The 14,945-nt window shown below is 48.5% G+C and overlaps 1 protein-coding gene across 3 annotated transcripts in view; it reads right to left on the bottom strand.

Annotated features, from left to right (window-relative positions):
- Positions 1 to 4,688: 4,688 nt before the first annotated feature.
- LOC116583713 (claudin-34-like) overlaps positions 4,689 to 14,945 on the bottom strand; it is a 22,760-nt gene continuing 12,503 nt past the window's right edge. Inside the window, exons 1-2 of one of the 3 annotated variants that reach the window (XM_032331846.1) lie at positions 11,916 to 12,131; positions 4,689 to 5,824 (exon numbers count right to left, since the gene is read on the bottom strand). In XM_032331846.1, coding sequence (XP_032187737.1) covers positions 5,155 to 5,820 — 666 coding nt within the window. In that variant the 5' untranslated portion in view covers positions 5,821 to 5,824; positions 11,916 to 12,131 and the 3' untranslated portion in view covers positions 4,689 to 5,154. Of the gene's footprint in view, positions 5,825 to 9,595; positions 10,171 to 11,915; positions 12,132 to 14,945 lie in introns of those variants that run through there. The other 2 variants (XM_032331845.1, XM_032331847.1) reach the window with 2 other exon arrangements.

The raw sequence follows: 14,945 nt of genomic DNA, 5'->3' as shown, positions 1-14,945 counted from the left end.
TGATCTCAGGGTCCTGGGTTCGAGCCCCGCATCAGGCTCTGGGCTCAGTGGGGGGTCTGCTTGAGATTCCTCCTCTCCCTCCCCCTGTGCCCCTCTCCCCACTCATGCACACTCACTCTCTAAAATAAATAAATCTTTTTTTTTAAACTTTATTTTTTCAGTGTTCCAGAGATCATTGTTTATGCCCCACACCCAGTGCTCCATGCAATCCGTGCCCTCCTCAATACCCACCACCAGGCTCACCCATCCCCCCATCCCTCTCCCCTCCAAAACCCTCTGTTCCTCAGAGTCCACAGTCTCTCATGCTTCATCTCCCCCTCTGATTTCTCTCAACTCCGTTCTCCTCTCCATCTCCCCATGTCCTCCGTGTTATTCCTTATGCTCCACAATAAAGTGAAACCATATGATAATTGACTCTCTCTGCTTGACTTACTTCACTCAGCATGATCTCCTCCAGTCCCGTCCATGTTGCTACAAAAGTTGGGTATTCGTCCTTTCTGAGGGAGGCATAATACTCCGTCGTATACATGGACCACGTCTTCCTTAATCCGTTCGTCCGTTGAAGGGCGTCTTGGTTCTTTCCACAGTTTGGCGACCGTGGCCATTGCTACTATAAACCTTGGGGTGCATATGGCCCCTCTTCTCACTACATCTGTATCTTTGGGGTAAATACCCAATAGTGCAATTGCAGGGTCATAGGGAAGTTCTATTTTTAATTTCTTAAGGAACCTCCACACTGTTTTCCAAAGTGGCTGCACCAACTTGCATTCCCACCAACAGTGTAAGAGGGTTCCCCTTTCTCCACATCCCCTCCAACACATGTTGTTTCCTGTCTTGCTAATTTTGGCCATTCTGACTGGTGTAAGGTGGGATCCTGGTGTGGTTGTGATTTGAATCTCCCTGATGGCTAAAGATGATGAGCATTTTTTCATGTGTCTCTTAGCCATAAAATAAATAAATCTTAATTTTTTTTTTTTTTTTTTTGCTTTGCTCCTGGATAGTGTCTCTGCAGAAAGACTCTTCTCTCTGAAATATTAACATTTTTCTAGTCATGTTTTTTTTCGGGGGAAAAAAAAGCAAAAAAAGAAAACAGACAATGGTTCCAGTAATGATTTGATTTTACTAAAAAAAAATTTTTTTTTTAGAGCGCCCGGATGGCTCAGTTGCTTGGGCATCAGACTCATTGTTTCGGCTCAGGTTGTGATCTGAGGGCTGTGGGGGCGAGCCTTACGTTGGGCTCTGGGCTCAGTGGGGAGTCTGCTTGAGATTCTCTCCCTCTCTCTCTGCCTCTATCCCCAGCCTGTGTGCTCTCTCTCTAAAATAAACCTTTTTCAAAAATGCTTTTTTTCTTTCGGGGTGCCTGGCTGACTCAGCTAGTAGAACCTGCGATTCTTGATATCGGGGCCATGAGTTCAAGCCCCACGTTGGGTGCAGAGATTACTTAAAAAACTTTTTTTTCTTAAACTTTAAACAGGAACCATCGCTGAAAAATGCTTAATGAAATTATTTTAAGCAGGGTACATCTGTACTCATTAATATTTTAGGTAGGTTTTTAGCTGGTAAAGTTAATGTGTTTTAAAAATAAGCTGAAGGGGCACCTGGGTAGCTCAGTCCGTGAAGCATCTGCCTTCGGCTCAGGTCATGATCCCAGAGTCCTGGGATCGAGTCCCACATCGCGCTCTCTGCTCAGCGGGAAGCCTGCTTCTCCCTCTGCCGCTCCCCCTGCTTGTGCTCTCTTGCTCTCACTCTATCGCAAATAAATAAATAATCTTTATAAAAATAAATAAAATAATAAGCTGAAGATTATGAGAAGGAGGAGTTTCTAGCATGCCCATAATACAATAAGTCAGTTTTTAAAAACTGTCACTTAAATTTTGAAAATGAGATCCATGAATAGGTCTCAAGAGATCTGTGAACTGGTACAAAATTTTTTGTGTGTGGGAATTATACTGCGGAGAATTTCCACGAGGTTAAGAACCACTGGTGTTAAAAGTAATTAGACACAGAGTAAATAAATATACTTTAATTTCAACATATAACATTTGATGAATGTAGTTGTTAACTCTATTATTGATATATTCTTCTCTCTACTATTTTGTTCTTTAGGAAAATCATCTTATTATAATTAATTTTATTGATAAAGAGTTGTTTGAGGTAGAGTAGGTGATGCTTGTCTTGAATAGTTTTTTTTAAAATCTTAAAATAATCCTGATAGATACATGTCAAAGGCCACATGTCCCTGTGGCTCCATTGCCAAAGATAGGACAGTTTGATCATTAAGGGAATAATAAGGCACCTGAGGGAAACACTTGGAATATGTAGATGCCCACAAGTTACTATTAAAAACATTGATGAGACTATTAGGGAAATCTGAGTATTGACTACGTATTTGATTACATTAGGAAATTATTCACTTTTCTTGATGTGATAATGACAGTGTGGTTAAGAAAAAGGAGTCCTGGGACGCCTGGGTGGCTCAGTTCGTTAAGCAGCTGCCTTCAGCTCAGGTCATGATCCCGGCGTCCTGGGATCGGGTCCCACATCGGGCTCCTTGCTCCGCAGGGAGCCCGCTTCTCCCTCTGACTCTGCCTTCCACTCTGTCTGCCTGTGCTCGCTCTCGCTCGCTCTCTCTCTGACAAATAAATAAATAAAATCTTTAGAAAAAAAAAAAGGAAAAGGAAAGAAAAAGGAGTCCTTGGGCGCCTGGGTAGCTCAGTTGGTTAAGTGTCTGCCTTCGGCTGAGGTCCCAATCCCAGAGTTCCCGGGGTCGAGTCCCGTATCGGGCCCCCTGCTCAGTGGGGTGTCTGCTTCTCCCTCTGCCCTTCACCCTGCTTGTAAAAAAGAAAAGGAGTCTATATCTTTTAGAGATGTGTACTGAAGTATTGAGGAACACAGTAATACACTGCCAGGGATTTAGTACAAAGTAAACCAAGGCTGGGGTTGGTGAGAGTCAGTGAGGATAGGGGTGAAACACTAGAGGCCCATAATGAAGATTCTTGAAGTTGAGATAATCGATTGGCTGTCTCCTTTTGAATGCATTGGAAAATTTCCATAATAAAAACATGCAAACAATCTCATGAGTTCTTGATACTCAAGAAAAAAGACAAAAATGAAAACGGATAGGGAAAACAATTTTAAAAATACATTGGTGAACACCAAGATTAATGCATTCTTCCTCTTTCCTCTAGAAATTTAACAATTAAAGGGGGAATATGAAGCATTTGCCTTGCCTTTTGTGTATGAGCTGAATTTTAGAGAACCCAAGTGGCCATACCTGAGGAGGGAATCTTTTCTTCTTTACGAAAGCATCCCAGCTACTAAATCTGACAAAAACGTTCACATTAGAAAATCACCACTTGTAATCCTTAGTGCAATAAGTGATTCCCACAAGGACCATAAGAAGTGGAAGTCTGATGACATTTATAAGAGGGGTTGGGTTTTTCTCTCTGGATCCACGCATCAATCTTAGCATTGCTAAAAAGGTAAATTATGATACGCCACCTGCTATGAGGTACTCCGTACTATTACAGGGCATTGCTTTAGACATACTCCCGCACAGGGGCGCCTGGGTGGTTCAGTGGGTTAAAGCCTCTGCCTTCGGCTCGTGTCGTGATCCCAGGGTCCTAGGATCAGGTCCCACATCGGGCTCTCTGCTCAGCGGGGAGCCTGCTCCCCGCTCTCTCTGCCTGCCTCTCTGCCTACTTGTGATCTCTGTCAAATAAAATCTTAAAAAAAAAAAAAAAAAAAGAAATACTCCCGCACAGAGAGTTGACCTGGGCTCTAATGAAGCCTTGAATTGTAACAAGTTTGATGCTGGGACAACTGACCCACTTTCTTGGGCAAATCAAAATGATTGAAAAGAAAAAAAAGGCAAGGGCGCCTGGCTGGTTCAGTCAGTGGAACATGGGACTCTTGATCTTGGGGTTGTGAGTTTGAGCCCCATGTTGGGTGTAGAGATTACTTAAAAATTAAAATCTTCAAGGGGCGCCTGGGTGGCTCAGTGGGTTAAGCTTTTGCCTTCAGCTCAGGTCATGATCTCAGGGTCCTGGGATCAAGTTCCACATCGGGCTCTCTGCTGAGCAGAGAGCCTGCTTCCTCCTCTCTCTCTGCCTGCCTCTCTGCCTACTTGTGATCTCTCTCTGTCAAATAGATAAATAAAATCTTAAAAAAAATTTAAATCTTCAAAAAGAAAAAAAGGCAGAGGGGGTGCAATAAGGGGAGTAGTTTAGCTTAAGATTTAAGAGACACAGTGAGCATCTTCTGCAGAAAAAGTAAAACTGTAGAATTATTTTTGAGGCATTTAAAAATTCTGTTAAGTATTTGATGACAAGGAAAAACTTAAATTTTTTAAGGTATAATATGGTTATGCAAGGAAATGCCTGGGGTTTCCTTTAATATACTTTGAAAAAAAAAAAAAAGGTTAAAAGCAAGGAGCTATAGGGACGCCTGGGTGGCTCAGTGGGTTAAGCCTCTGCCTTCGGCTCAGGTCATGATCCCATCGTCCTGGGATCGAGTCCCACATCGGGCTCTCTGCTCAGCAGGGAGCCTGCTTCTGCCTCTGCTTCTGCCTGCCACTCTCTGCCTGTGCTCACTCTCTCTGACAAATAAATAAATAAAATCTTAAAAAAAAAAAAAAAAAAGCAAAGAGCTATAAAGCTAGTATAACAGAATCTTGATTGATTGTTGAATCTGATAAGGGGTGAGTGGTGATTTATTCTTTTATTCTACTTCTGCATATTTTGGGGAATTTCATATGATAGAGCGATGTTGATCACCATACCACAGGAAATAAAGTGGGTTGTTTTTAGCAGAAGCTTAAGAGGGAAACGTGAGAAACACAGAAAATCTCATTTCGACACACCAGGTTTATGTAGTGCTTATTTATTCAACAATAATTAAAATACAGATCTAATAAGACCAATAGGCAGGCAAGGAAGATTTTTTTTTAAATGAAATTTCTCGATTCAATCAAAGAGCTGATGAATCAACGAAACAAAAGATACAGAAGGTAAAAGAAAGAGTTGGCCATCTTCTGCCCCAAGCTACCTCTGCCATGGTCTGGAATCTTTGTAAATATTGGATAGGACACTCTGCTAATATTTCTCATAAACCCTTGGCCATCCTGGATTCGCAAAGCCGATGAAATCAGGAATTTCACATGTTGGAAGTCTGAGGATGCACTTGGGTAGCCGTGGAGAACTTGTGGGACAGGAAAATCACCCCGCTCAGCAACATCATGAAGGCGGCCAGACATGCCACCAGGAAGGCACTACCGATCTCCTGAGTGTTTGGCTTGAAGGGAATCGACAGCGACGGGGGGAAGGAAATGCCCTGCTCGCTCATCACCGAGTGGTAATTCCAGACCACGGCGATGGCGATGCACACGCCGGAGGCCAGGTTCAGGATTCCCGAAGCGATGAATGGGTTGAAGGTGGCGTTCTCCCGCAGAATTCCCAGGTACGCGTTCCTGAGAGCGAAGATGATGGAGGCTCGCCCCAGGAGGCCTAGGATGCTGGCGATCAGCAGGAGGTTTTGGGAGACACGAATATCAAGCGGGAGATACGTGTCGCGGTAGCTGTACCGTTGACACAGGGTGACTTTGTTGTGGTCGCTGATGTGGTGGTACACGCAGACTTTCCACATGCCCACGCACACCAGGCCCGGGGGCAGGAGGGCGTTGTTCTCTATGTACCACACTCTCCATTCCACGAGGCCCATGGACGTGGTGGTCAGGATCCAGCCCACCGTGGCCATCGCAAAGCCGGCCACCTGGCCGTTGGCGCTCGTGATGAGCAGCAGCATGGCCACTGCGCACCGCATGGAGCTGCGGACAGACACGGGGTGAGAGAGGGTGAGCGGCCGCCTCGGGCTGGGACGCGCCCCTGCGGGCCCGGCACGAGACCGAGAGTGGGGACCCGAGACGTTCACGCTCTGCCGGCGGGACACAGGGCGGGCCGGCTTCGGGAAGGGCCGGTGGCCCTTGTCATCGGAAGTCCGACACGGCACCGACTTTCAAACAGGCACTTCCGCTTCTGGGCATTCGTCCCCAAATGAGACCGGCCACGAGCAGAAAGTGGTCATCACGGCACTGCGCCAGCTGAAAAATGGGACACGTTCAGGCCCAGCGACTGAGCTCGGCTGAACTGTCCCTTGGTGCCGAGTCGGTACCGTGTCGGTGCAACCGGGCTAGTACGCGCCGTGGCTCAGCGCGCGGCTGGCATCGCGCAAGGGGCCGTGCCCCGTGTCTGGCTGTTTTCCAGCTCCAGCCCCGCAGGGATGCTCTGCTGTCTCTCACTGGGGGCCCCAGTCGGCTGCGGGGACGGGCCATCGGCTCTGTGTTTGGACACCGGGACTGGTTGCATGTTTGGGCCGTTAGGAGTAGCGCTGCTGTACGCATTTCCAAGCGGTGTTTCTGTGCGTGTGTGTTCTCGTGTTTCCCGGGTGGATGCCTCAGGCCGGGCCAGGGGCATGGAACAGATGGCAAGTCTACGCTCAACTCTTCAGAAAGCGCTACCTGCTACCCCGCTACCCGCTACCCCGCCGGCCCCACCACTTTGCGTTCCCACCGGCATCGCGCGAACGTTCCATTTCCCCATCTCTGCTCCCGCAGGTGTTGGTTTCGTCTTTTGGATGACATCCGTTCTAATTGCCACGGAGACGTAATGTAACCAAAAGGAAGAAGGCCACAACGTACCAAGGACAAGCGGTAAGCTACAAAATGGGACATCTCGTCGTGGCTCTAAGAACTGAAAGTCTGTATGCTAAGTTAGTAAGAGACATTTTTAACCGGGTTAGAGGGATTATGAGTTTTAAAATACATATATATATATATTATATTATCTTATATTTCAATATATTTATATATAATTATAATACATATAATATAAATAAAGTATAATATATGAATATATATTTTATAGTTATAATATGTAGTATATCATAAAATATATATTATAAAATATATATATTTATAGCACACAAATCTTAAGTGTACAGCTCAATAAATTATTGATAACCACAAAGGCACCTCTTGGTTTAAAATACGTAACATTACCACTTCCTTGTTTGTCTTTACTGCTCTTTCACCTCGCAGCATGCACCCGTAGAGCATCTCAGTTCAATTCTGCTTGTTTTCCAAAACAGGGATCATGCAGTCGGCATACTTTCACTTGACCCTGTTTACGACCTTGGATTGTGATTTTTTTAAAATGATGTCTGGCTGTTCAAGCCTTTTAAGGCATTTCTTCCATGAGCATGATTTTTTAAAATAGGAACAATAACTAAGGCTTCATTGATATTATGAAGCTATGGAGGATGAATTATATCTGATACATAACTACACTATAGGACGTTTTTGGTCATTCATTTGCCATAAGACGCAGCAGATGTAACAGTAGAAGAGTATTTCACAATGCGGGAAAACACCCGTGGTAGGTGAATGTAAAACAGATAATAAAACTCCCAAGTTCCTAGTGTGATCTTATTTTTGCCCACCCTAAATAAGCAAAACAACATGCCTCTATTGGGATTACTAGTGATTTTTTTTTTCATTTTTTAAAAAGATTTATTAATTTGATAGCACAAGCAGGGGGAGCAGCAGAGGGACAGGGAGAAGCAGGCTCCCCACTGAGCAGGGAACCCAACTCAGGACTCCATTCCAAGACCCTGGGATCACGACCGGAGCCGAAGGCAGCCGCTTAACTGAGCCCACCCAGGCAGCCCACTGTTTCGTGTTTCAAGATAAGAGTCTATCACTTTTCCAAATGGGGAAAAACAGGGGCACAGGCAACGGGACACAAGCATAGTGAGGAGTATGAGCGGGAGTGGAGGGCCGTGCATGGAGAGCATGGGGGCCTCCCACACTGGCATGTATTTATTTACCATTCACGCGTGGTTTGCGTGCGAGCAAGAGGTGTGTGTCTGCGAGGAAAGCCGTTAGAAATATCTCGCTCAGTGAAAATGCATGTTGCAGAAGCAAGTGTATAGAAATGGCTCGGTTGGGGCGCCTGGGGGATATGGTCGGTTACGTCCGACTCTTGGTTATGGCTGGGGTCGTGATCTCAGGGTCGCGAGATCCAGCCCCGCGTCAGGCTCTGTGCTCAGCGCGGAGTCTGCTTGGATCCTCTCTCCGTCTCCCTCTGCCCCTGCTCTCGCCTCTGTGCCCCACCGTGCTCACTCTCTCTGAAATAAATCAATGGCTCCGTGTCAGTGAAAACTAGGGCGAACATCTAACACGTTTAAATATGTATAAACACAATATAGGAAACATGCTTGCATATGAACAGAGAATTCTGGGTGCGAGAAACGTTTAAGAGTTGTGGCCTCTGGGAAGGAGGACTGGCTAAGGGCCCTGGAGATACAGCCTTCCCTTCGCTGCCCAGGATCCTCTCTGCCACGGTCTCAATTTTCTGCCAGAATCATTAAAAGGTAAATGATGAGTTAACCGAGAAGCAGGACAGAGGCAGGTCGCAGCACCGCAGAGGGAAGGGAGTGTTGCTGGGCCCCGGGCTGAGCTGGACCTCGGGGAGGAGGGACAGGGAGGGGAGGGCACAGGAGGACTTCGTGGGGAGCGGCCCGGCCTCCCGAAGCACTTCCGAGCCCCGGGCTCAGTGCCACGTCGGCAGTTCCTAAACTTCTTGGTCTCGGGACCAAAAAGGTCTCTGCACTTTGCACTTGGAAGCGGGAGAGGCAGGCAGTTACTGGGTCAAACGTTCTGGAGACCTGTACCCTTAAAAATGGTTAAAATGGTCAATAATGTGATATATATTTTCCTGCAATAAGAAGCAAACAAAAAAAAAGGTATTGACCCCAAAGAGTTTTTGTTCCCACAGTTTGCATCCATCCATACTTACCGTATTAGGAATTAAAACTGAGAAATATAAGATTGCTTATTAATTTATGTGATAAATATATATTAACAAGGGTTTTTATGAAAAGTGACTATATTTTCAAACAAACCGAACTTAGAGGATATTGCTTTCAGCAATCTACAAATTGTGTGTAAATGATACACTAAATTCTAAAAACGTAGGGAAAGAGGCAAATCAGCAGAAGCACGGTTCAGGATAGAGATGGGGACAACCGAAACCACCACCTACAGTACGAGGGACAAAGGACTTGTGGGGTTATCCGTACGATGGAACACTCCCAGCTTGCACAAACGGTTATGATAGCATTTGTGGTGCTTGTCGTAAGTACTCAGTGACGCACGCCCTCCAGCTGGGCAGAAAACAGTGTCTCACTTACTCATAATTCACTTAGCAGGAGGCCGGGACCCAAGCGGCATGGGGACTTTGTTGAGTGCGCCAGATGGGTCCCCAGAGGCCTCCTCCAGAAAACTCCTGCTCAAACCTGAGGTCATCTGTGGGATGGAGACCCAGCCCAGCGCTGATGGCCTGTTGAGTCAGAAACTCCTAATAGAACCCCCAGGCTCTCTGTAACCCTGCCAGGAGGCCAAGAGGAACGTGATCACATTCTTGCTCTCACGGAAATGTTACAAAGCTCCATGACCTAATGGGAAAAGTGGGCATACCGACCCATTTGTCTTTGGCTCCGGGGGAGATCTGCTTCTTGCCATCGGCCTGGGGTTACTTACCTTCTGTGGATGCTTGCTACCCCCTCTGCCATCAGGCAGCCGATGCCTTCTCTGCTAACAGGCCACTTCTAACCCACCGTCGGATGGGGCCACTGGGACTTTGAAGGATGTTGTCACAACAGTCAGGATCTCATCTCATCGAAGTCCTCTGGCCCCACTTATGAACCACTGACAAACCTACATCAGCACTTATCCAACATTCTAAAACCTTGGGAGAGAATTCTGGAATAATGGGGCCATTGTGACATGGGACCTGAGTGGAAAGGACAGCCATTTTAGGGTTCGTCTACCATTTGCTAAACTCCCTAAGAGAATCATAAAGGCAATGCCTCCTCCTTAGGAGTTCCTCCTTCCTGCTCCGCCCCACCCCCACCCCTGGTTCTTACAGATCTGCCTGTTCTAGCTCGCATAAACACAGTCCTACCATATGCGGCCGGTGTGTCTGGCTTCTTCTGAACATGTTTTGGGGGCTCATCTAGAGATGTGTGGGGACTCTGTTCCTTTTCATGGCCCAGTAATATTCCACTGTACAGCTACACTACCGTTTACTTAGCAGAAGGTGGGCACTCGTGTGGTTTTCCTTTTTGGGCTGTTACGAGGGATGCTGCTGTGAACGGTAATGTCTAAGTGTGTGTATGGATATAGTTTCATTTCTCTTGGGTATGTACCTAGGAGCAGAACTGTTGGGTCACAGGCTAACTCTATGTCTACATTTTGGGGGACCACCAAATTGTTTCCCTACATGGCCGCACCATTTGCTAATCCTACCAGCAAGGTAGGAGGAATCTACTTTCCCCGCCTCCTTGTAAGGCTTGCTGTGGCTCGCCTGAGTTTGACGACTGCGTATATGGAATCACCATGGGCGCTCCGTGTAAAGGACCCTTAGGAACAAGAGGCACTTTAAGACTGAGCCTCATTGTAGTTTTCTGGTTATTTTCTGGCCTCGGGAAGTTTAAAACACAGATATTCTTACCAGACTCTGGCTCATAACCTGAACGTAGTTTCCAGCCTTCGAATTTAACAGAGCTTTGTGAACTCTGCAATGCTTTCTCCAAGATGGGAAACCTTTCAGTGGAGTGTTCTAGTAGGTGCTAGTCTTCACTAACATTTGTTAACGTACACCTCACACTTTGCCTGACTTCTGACACGTCTTTGGTTCCGATTGGAAAGTCTCTAGGTCTAAGGCGGAACGAGGGCCTGTCCCAGAGACGGTCAGATTTTTTTGTTTGTTTCACTAGCCAAGGAGGTCCAATTGGAGGGCTCCATATATCGGGTAATGGGAGAATATGGAAGAGAAAAGGGGGAAGCAGAGGGTGAGGACACGTGCAGAGAAGCAGTTTCAGCAGAGATGGGCCTTGTGGAGGAGGAAAGATGGACCTGAAACCGGGCAATGAAATACCAACAAAATAAGCGGCGGTGACCTACAAGAACCCCAGTGAGGCTGTCTCACGACGACGTGCCTGTGGCGTCACAGCCCAAAGGCTACGGAAGGGAGAGAGAAGGGGGATTAGGTGGTGCCGAGGGGAAGGGCGCCGCCCCGCGCTGGTCAGCCCCGTCCACCGCCCTCGGTCTGCCCTGGTGGGGGACGCTGATGTGCTGCCGCTCGAATCCACGCCAGGAGAGACCAGGAAGGGGCATCCGGATGGGAGAGCAAGGAACAGCAAGTTCATCTTTGAGAGCGACTGAGACAAACACTTGTAGGATGATCAAGGAGTCAAAACACAACGGAGGAGAGGACAGGAAACACGATAAACACTCGAAAAATTAAACGTGAAATCACCGCGTGACCCAGCGATCCCAGCTCCTGGTGCAGACCCAACGGAAGAGAAAGACACCCGCGCACCACCCCCTTCCCGCCCCGACGTTCACAGCCAAGAGGCAGAAACCCGAGTGTCCAGCATGGATGGCTGCAGAGACAAAACGGGGTCTCTACACCCCCCCGAGTCTCCCCACCAGCCTGAAAGAGGAAGGGAGTCTCACACTGGCTCCGACTCGGACAAGCCTTGCAGACACCACAGGGAAACAAGCCAGTCCCCGGGACAAAGCACGGGACTTGCTTCCAGGCAGCACCTAGAGCAGCCGGAGTCCTAGACACGGGAAACAGGACACGGTGGCCAGGGGCTGGGGACAGAGGGATGTGGCGGGTGGCGCTCCACGGGCACCCAGTTTGGGAAGATGAAGGGGTCCCGGCCGCCGGGGATGGTGGTGGCGGTGGAGGGCCGTCGTACACGTGCCCCCGCACCGCACACTTAGTGCAGTCAAGCAACCCGTCTGTGTTCTTCTCCCCACCGTCACACACACACAGCGAGAAGGGCCATACCTCCGCCCGGCAGGGACGCGGTCTCCCGGGGACCGAGTATCTGGGGAAGAGGACAGTTTGCTACCGAGCTGGGCGTGCAGAAGCCCACGCCGCTCCTCTAAGGACAACCTCAGGGCTTCTCCGTGGCGGCCCTTCCGCAGGGCCCACAGATCTCTGCCGCCGCACCAGCCAGCTGCTCGCTTTTAAGGCCGTTCCCACCCCCCCGCCTTCCGCGGTCCCCACATTCTGCCAATTGTCCTCGCTTTCCAAGTTCTCAGTTGCTAGGTACAGGGGACGCCCGGGGCGGGGCTCAGGTGGTTAGACGGGGGCCTCTTGATGGCAGCTTGGGCTTTGGTCTCTGGGCCTTAGTCTTAGGGTCGTGAGTTGGGGCCCACTCAAAAGAGAGTAAGAGAACACAAAAATAAAAACAAATAAAAAAATAAAACAAACCCTTGGTGGTTCGGTCCCCAACGCCAAGACACATTGTTCTTTCATTGATCAGCACACCCCTTTGCTTTCTTTTCTTTGTCCCGTATCCTCTACTTCAGGTTTTCTTTGAGGGGGTAGGTAAGGCTTGCCAGGAGACCATCAGAGACCACTTTTTTTTTTTTTAAGATTTTTATTTATCTGACAGATCACAAATAGGCAGAGAGGCAGGCAGAGAGAGAGGGAGAAACCGGCTCCCCGCTGAGCAGGGAGCCCTATGCAGGGCTCGATCCCAGGACCCTGAGATCATGACCTGAGCCAAAGGCAGAGGCTTTAATCCACTGAGCCACCCAGGCGCCCAGAGTCCGCTTTTAAGATATATCTCAGTCAGACCTGTCTCCTACTTGCTGCTGCTCTTGCCCCTGGCACGGCATCTACCCCACATCTTCAGGAAGGAGGGACTGTTTTTGTTGTTGTTGTTTTTTTTTTTAATAGGCTGTGGCAATGTGTATAGGCAGGTGTAGGCAGAAATGGCACCCACCAGGCCGCGCTGCGCTGAGAAAGACTGCGGGCAGCTAATACTAGAGACGATGCCCTTAATTCGTGGGGGAGTGCCTCCTTTTCTCTGGGCCTGACTACAGCCTTGTTGACACATCACACACACGGGGGAGACCGTCCGTCTAGACTATGTGTAATAATTCCTCATCTGTGAGAAACTGACCTACGACTGGGAATAGCTTCCAATGGGGCATCTGTAGACATGAAGTTCCTGGAAAGTCCTATCACGTCAGCTGACCGGTACCTAGGACTAGTTCTATATAGAAACCCCAATTCCTCCAGAATCACTGAGTGTTTCCACGATAAGGTATTTATCCCAAGAAAATGAGTAGAGATATGTACAAAGATGTAAGTGAAACACACACCCAGTGACCTTTATAACCAAGGTTACAACTGGGACCCCAGTCCGAGAACGCATTCGGTGAGCCATTTCTCTCCTTCGAGCGCAGTATTACCCAGCAAGTCAAGACTATGTTGACTAGTTAAGGGAAAAGTTCCCAACACTTTTCTTTTAAAGATTTTATTTATTTATATGAGAGAGAGAGAGTGAGACAGCATGACCAGGAGGAGAGGCACAGGGAGAAGCAGACTTCCTGCTGAGCAGGGAGCCCGATGTGGGATTCGATCCAGGACCCCTGCACCATGACCTGAGCCAAGGGCAGATGCTTAACCAACTGAGCTGCTCAGGCGCCCCTCCACCAACCTTGTTAAATAGAAAAATTTCAAAAATGTGGTTGGTATACTCCTCTGCTTCTTAGGGGGGGAAAACAAAGGAAAGGAGAGAGGAGGGAAGGAGATACGTGAATGTGTTCCGTCCCTCGGCAACAGGTCTGACAGCTTGAGCATCTGTATCTGCGCCCGAAGGAAGATAACCATTCTTGGCTGAGAGCGGATAGAGCACGTGAAGGGCCTGATCGACCCGCAGGGGTCTCCCGGGGGAAAAGCAGAGGCGACCTCACGCCGCTCTGTGACGCACACTGTATGCCCTGCTTTTTTCGCTTGCTTGTTCAATACTCGTGGGTACAGTGAGCGCTCCCTCGTACCGGGCACCCCCAGCAGACAAGCACGGATATACGCAGCTCCCCACTGGGAGCTCTGAGGGCTGACGGCTTCGTGGGCAGGTGTGTTAGAGAAACTCAAACTGCACAAAGCGGAACAGGCGCTGGGGTCAGAAGCACACGCAGGCACGAGCCCCGAGACTCATTCCGCTGGATCCTGTTCAGGACGGCATACTGGAACTGCACACACGGGAGCCCCTCTCCCCAGAGGACATGAGAGGACTAGAGAGATACGAGGCAGGGCCTTTGGAGGAGCAAAAGGAAAACCTTGAAAACTGGAAAAAAAAAAAATCTAACTTTTCCATCCTGAAACAGCTTCAGACCTACAAAAACGTTACGAGTGGCACAGACCTCTCCAGCCTCCACCCAAACTTGCCAAATGGAAACGGCTTACATAGCCACGGTGCGACTATCAGAAGCCAGAGATCGCTGTCCACTACGATCTCGGGACTTGCTCAGACGTCACCGCTCAGCCGGTGGATGTCCTTTTGCTGCCCGGGATGCATCTTAGGGTCATGCATGTTTGTTTGCCGGGTTGCCTGTTTTGAGTAGCCCCTCTATCTTTCATCGTCTTGGCCCCCCTTTCTACGTGACGAAGGAAAGCAAGCAAAGAGGTGTGCTGATCAATCAAAAAACGATGTGTCCTGGCGTTGGGACCTAACAACCAAGGGTTTGTTTTACTTTTTTATTTTTGTGTCATCTTACTCTCTTTTGAGTGGGCCCCGTGTGGGGCCCAACTGGTAAGGCTTGGCCTTGTTTTTAAAGAACTTCCCTCACTTTGGGACGCAAACTGCATCCTTCTTAGAGCCCTCTAGGGACGGCACATGTGTCCCCCTCCTGGTGCCGTCAGCCACGTGCACACCCCTTGACATGGTCTTCACCAGGGTGGAGCACACTATCGGGCAGGCCTCGACTTTGAATTTGATGACCAGATGGAAGCCAGCAGAGCTCCATGCTTTGGTTGAATCTGCGAAAGACTCTGTCCCTGCGCTGTTCTACCATCTCTGTC

Source organism: Mustela erminea, chromosome X (assembly GCF_009829155.1).
Source record: "Mustela erminea isolate mMusErm1 chromosome X, mMusErm1.Pri, whole genome shotgun sequence".
In the NCBI taxonomy this organism is placed as follows: Eukaryota; Metazoa; Chordata; class Mammalia; order Carnivora; family Mustelidae; genus Mustela; species Mustela erminea.
The sequence above is the reverse complement of the archived record's forward strand: the minus strand, read 5'-3'. Positions and strand labels throughout refer to the sequence as shown.